This window comes from Papilio xuthus, unplaced genomic scaffold (genome assembly GCF_000836235.2).
Source record: "Papilio xuthus unplaced genomic scaffold, Pxut_1.1 DF827756.1, whole genome shotgun sequence".
NCBI classification, from domain to species: Eukaryota; Metazoa; Arthropoda; class Insecta; order Lepidoptera; family Papilionidae; genus Papilio; species Papilio xuthus.
In genome coordinates this window covers 3,946,788-3,952,489 of record NW_013530893.1, presented here as the reverse complement: position 1 = coordinate 3,952,489, position 5,702 = coordinate 3,946,788, and the positions used below count along the sequence as shown (strand labels likewise).

Here is a 5,702-nt window from a genome sequence, read left to right as displayed (position 1 = left end):
CGAATCCCGCTATGTACCAATGTGTTTTTCAATTTCCGATTTACATATGTACATTTATTCGACGTTCTTACGGTGAAGGAAAACATCGTGATGCAACCTGCGCATATCTGAGAAGAAATTTAAAGATATGTGTGAAGTCAACCAACCCGCATTGGGCCAGCGTGGTTGGCTATGACCTAGTAATTCCTAACTTAGGCTAGGCTCCGAGCCCCTTAGTGGGGACGTATAGTGAGCTGATGACGAAACCATATGGAGTAAATAAGCTTAACGAATTTAAATTTCTGTCTAGTCTATTGTCATCTTATGAAAGTCAAATACGATTGTTATTTCGAAAAAGATTTCACGCAATGTCTTAGTTCTTACAAAATACTAATATTATAAATGAGAATGCTTAAATGGAGGGAAAAATGGATTAGGAGAGCACTCCAGAATGGTCAAATAATGTCAATGGTCAATGCTAAAATAGATTACTGTATAGAATAACGCATAAGCTACGTACAAAATTGTTGAAATCCATGCTGACGAAGTCGCCACATAAAAGCTAGTATGATAAATCTTACTATAATTTAAATGAAGTGAAATAATACTGTAATAGAAATAATCTGGATTCGATAATTCATCATCAACCTATCGCTATTGAGGGTCGGCACATTATGTTGTACTCCGTCTTTATATCTGAATCTACCCCCTTCCTACGCATATCCTCTTTCACACAGTCATTCCACACTTTTTTTGGTGTTCCTACCTTTGTAGTCTTTGCTTGATTTCGATGTGATAATTATTAAAACAATTTAACTTTCTCTGATCGTAACAAAAGAAATAAGAATAATGAAAAAAGAAAATGACTGCGCATTTCTCGAGGTCAGTTAAACGAAAAAGCACGAAAACTTTTACTTTTTATTTTTAGTTATTTTTTTATTTTATACTATTAGTAGCATCTTAATAATGTTATAAATGCGAATGTTTGGATGGTCGTTACTTCTTTTTCTTGAAGTGCCTCTCAGACTAACGAAGGCTGGCGATCAATTCTCCATATTTGGAGAAGAGGTCGCATCGCTATGGATGTTTGTCTGAAGGTATCAGAACGGTTGAATTCCGCGCCGACGGAGTCGCGGGCGACAGGTAGTTTAAAATAAAGTCCTTGTCCTTTTATTTGACTTTAACTTAACCAGCTAGGTATGGATTCCTGTCCAATGTATATTAGTATTTTCAGCACTAAAATATAGGTATAATAAGTAAATCTAATATTCAATAATACTATTTTTAACACTATTGGATTATTAATTATTAACTATTTAAAAAAAATATTTACTGCATTATTTATTGTGTTTCTCAAACATTGCTTTAAATCTGGCCTTTACCAATAGCCTTTAGGGTCTTCTTTTTTTTACAGTAGGGGGCAAACGAGCAGCGGGAACACCGAGGTGTTCAACGACGCCCATGGACATCAGCAATACCAGAGGAACCGCAGATGCGTTGCCGGATTTGGGGATGGCCTAATCAAGTAATAGCCTTTGACTTCTCTGAAACGCACTGTATATAACTGTATTTGTTCATCAAATAAACTGTCTGATACTATAGCACTAAAGATAATACGAATCGAATGATAACCTCAACCGTTAACATTGATTCAGCCGTTTAGGCTATAAGCGAGAACACTGGATCTTACACACACGTATACATCCAAATACAAAAAAACTAAGAAAGCAGGATACTCAATTTTAGTCCTTCCCTACTTATTTTATGAAACATTCATACATTGTGTTAGTAAAAGAAAGGAATCTCAAATAACTTTACACAGTTTTTTATATATTCTGTATTTGGTGCAAACAAAACATAAAACATATATAAAAAAAATATCACATATTTTACTTAAAAATATAACAATATAAAAATAATTTGTAATACACATTTTGGTTTCATACACATATATAATAAATAATAAATATATATTTATTTCAAAATATACTATTTATATACTTAAAATGAAATACATAAATTTTAATCATTAAAACTTCATATATACATATATTACACGATATAATATATAATAATAAATAGAATTATAATAAAATATAAGTACATAAATAACATTCCGTTAATACACACGAAAACAAACACAATAAAAAAATGTAAGATATATTCAAAATTATTTAAAAAATATATAATACATAAGATTATTATAAATATTAACAAAAACAAATAAATCTCATATTTATAAAATAAACAAAAAAATAAATAAACAAAATAAAATAATGTTTATATAATACATAAATAATAAAACATAAAAAAGTGACACTTAAAGCTTAATCTCAATAAATACTTTTTATACTTAGTCTACTTTAAAATGCAATAACTGTTCGTATTTGTACTCATTCGATTATACAAATAAATATTTCAAATTAAATACATTCGTAATAAAAGTCAATAAAACTAGGAATAAATAAAATAAATAATTCACAGTTTAACCGTCTCCATTCTTTTGTTGTTATATAATGCTATCCAAACTTTATGACGGTTTGTGATCTCACACCATTCGCACAGAACACTAGGGTGAGTTTTCATCTATATATAGTACAATATTGCCATCTCTTTTATTCTCTTTGAAAACACAGAGACAACAATTATGTCCATATACAAATGTCACATCAATAAAAAATTTCTCCATTTAAATATGTCCAGTCATGCTCTCGTAGCTCTTGCATGAATCACGAACAGCCATAAAGTTTGAATCTTGTTGTCGACTCAATAACATTAACGTCTCCTTACTTTTAAATTCCTACCATATCCAGAATGACCGTAACCTCCGACATCTTCGTGCGCGGTAGAATGGGAATGCGAATGGCTATAAACTGGCTTCGATACAATTTCATATGTGGTCGACTTGCCACCGCTTGTCAGTGATTTCAAACCAATGATTGCTGACAAGAGAAGTGACATTAGAGCTGTCATCAACGCCTTCCCCGCTAACATGGCGAGGCCTCCAAGACCAATAGACATGAGGGTACCTGCAAAGATTAGATTAACAAATTTTTAAATAATAAAATTAAGTTTACATGCCTTAATTAAGAGACATAGTAAAAAGAAGACTTAAGAATGTATGGATGAATTGTTTGAAAGAGGATATGAGTAAGAAGGGCTTGACTGAAAGAGATGTATGGAAAAGTAGTAAATAGTATGACGACCCTACATAGGTACAAGGGCTTGAAGACATGAAATACTTGCTTGCTTGAAAGCCTGGTACAACTTTTTAAGTAGGGTTCTAAGTTATATCGAGGTATAGGTAAATATTACGATTCATTGGGTTTCAGACTTATAGTTGGTTTCTGAGTTCTAAATTTCTTTATAAAACTTATCCTCATTATCTTTGAAAACATTAACCCACGGTTAGAGTAACATAAATTAAATAGACAGCGATTGTTGTTCATTGTTCTGAGGTTCGAATAAACAAATGACAACTGGCCGGATACAATGTTAAAAAATACCTTTATAATAATGTTATTAACGCCGCAAAATCGCAGTTTTTCCTACCGAAGAAGGCACATTTTCAAAAAATAAATTTATCAAGAAAATTGCATCCAATCCAAATTCTGTTCGACCAGAATCTAGTTAAAGGACTGAAGTTACACATACTATTATAAAATAAGACTAACCAAGTCTTTTTAAATGTCTTGTTCTAAGCTTTTTAGTAAGCGCATTTTACCTCTGACAGGGACTTAATGTAAAAGTTGTTCAAGATTGTCGTTTTGCGGTAAACGGTCAATGGTTACTCCGTGGTAATAGTAAAATTTACTCGTCATTTTTCTCTATAATTTTAATGCTCTGATTCCGACTTTGTTATTAGCTAGCGTTAGATTACTTTTTAATATGTTATTCTTTGTTTCTATTGAAAGTTGCCTTTCAATTCTGTATAAAAATCCAAACAACATCATGTGTAAAAAACGTAGTGTATAATAATAAATATACCTTACTAGCTGTCGCCCGCGACTCCGTCCGCGCGGAATTAAAAAAACTAATCAATAAAGTTTAAATTGCTTACATTGGAAAAGAAAACGGCTTTTTAGGGTTTTCCCGGCAATTATTAAAATTTTTCTAACCTTTTTAAACCTTCCCTAGACCTCCACGAATATTTCAAGACCAAGATAGAATAAATCCGTTCAGCCGTTTTCGAGTTGTAGCGAGACTAACGAACAGCAATTGATTTATATATATATATATATAGTTTTTAAAAGATTTTCATTTTCATCGAGATATTTGATCAGTAAATCTTTTGGGTTTGTTTTATATATATCAAAAGTCTATATATATATATATATATATAGTTTTTAAAAGATTTTCATTTTCATCGAGATATTTGATCAGTAAATCTTTTGGGTTTGTTTTATATATATCAAAAGTCAAAACTAATACGTATATGTAGTCAAATTACATTGCCGAATCATTAGATTAAAATTTAATATTAATAGTCGTATAGGGAACATATCACATTGTCGTAGAAAATTAGACGGATTACAAGTTTTAGTAACTTTTGGTAATAATTTTTTCGTCCGCTGGTAAATTTAGTACCATGATTATGTAATAGGTTTCAATTTGAAAAAATCAGTTGTTTATTTTTCAATTAAAGTATTATTAGGACTAAAATACAGACGTTCTTGGGTACATGAACTTTTTAGATGTTCAAGCCACAATTGACAATCTCAAAGAATGTTTTAACTAATATTTTTACCGTTTTCTACTTTTATTTCACGATTCTTGACTATATATTTTATGTATCTATTTAGTAAATTGGTTTTGTATTTATGCACAGTGTTTTAATTATTATATATTTAAATACAAAACACTTATTTACTACATAAGTATAACATCTCAACTGACACACAAGAAAACATTTAACTTCACTTGTGTTCTGATGAAAGCTCGAAACTTCAACTAAAATATTCACTGAGTTTTATTGGCAATAGAGCACTCACCTTTCATCATAAGAGCGGCAGCTAATAGTCCACCCATACCTCCTTTCTTTCCACCTCCAAGTCCACCTTTACCTCGTCCTTCACCCATCAAAGCCCTAGCATCCTCTGACGCACCATCATCTAACAGCCTTAGTTTCACTGAGTGTGTATCTAAATAATTCCCAAGTCTATACAAAAGATATTTATCCAATCTTTCATCAGGCTTCGATGGTAAAGATCTTGCCAATTCCGCGGCAAACTCCTCAGCTTTGCTGGCATTTTCTTTTTCTTCCTTAACAACACTAACACCTGGTAACAGTTGCAATTCTTCCTTTGAACTTAATTTCTCCAACATAGATATGGCTTCGATTTTCAAACATGTCGGACTGAAGATACCTCCTGAACAATCTTTTCCTAATACTCTTGCTGAAGATTCTACTTCTATGTTATTTTGTATTCCATCTCTAACTTCAGGATTAGGTAGAGCTAATGTATATCCAATGATTAAGGAACAGATATATAATTTAAGATACATTTTTTTTAATACCAGCCACTCACGTCTGTATGGAAACGAAGACGGTTACAATTTGATAAGGCGAGTGGATCGGTCCGCTTTTATATGTTTCACATAGTTGGATGATTAGTACTGTGTACTCTTGCTCCATTATATTTTCATAGAAGGCTGATTGCAAAAAGTTTAACGTGTGTACGCTAAATTATCCTCTCTTGTTATGTTTTAAGGTTTATTTTTGT

At 31.6% G+C, this 5,702-nt stretch overlaps 1 protein-coding gene across 1 annotated transcript; it reads right to left on the bottom strand.

The window, feature by feature from the left end:
- Positions 1 to 2,693: 2,693 nt before the first annotated feature.
- On the bottom strand, positions 2,694 to 5,493 carry LOC106116267 (DUF1676 domain-containing protein Osi16). Its single transcript, XM_013310028.1, has 2 exons — positions 4,971 to 5,493; positions 2,694 to 3,008 (listed from the first exon to the last, which is right to left on the bottom strand). The coding sequence occupies exons 1-2, from the start codon at positions 5,482 to 5,484 to the stop codon at positions 2,755 to 2,757; spliced, it is 768 nt and encodes a 255-aa protein (XP_013165482.1). The 5' UTR covers positions 5,485 to 5,493; the 3' UTR covers positions 2,694 to 2,754.
- Between the last annotated feature and the right edge of the window lie 209 nt (positions 5,494 to 5,702).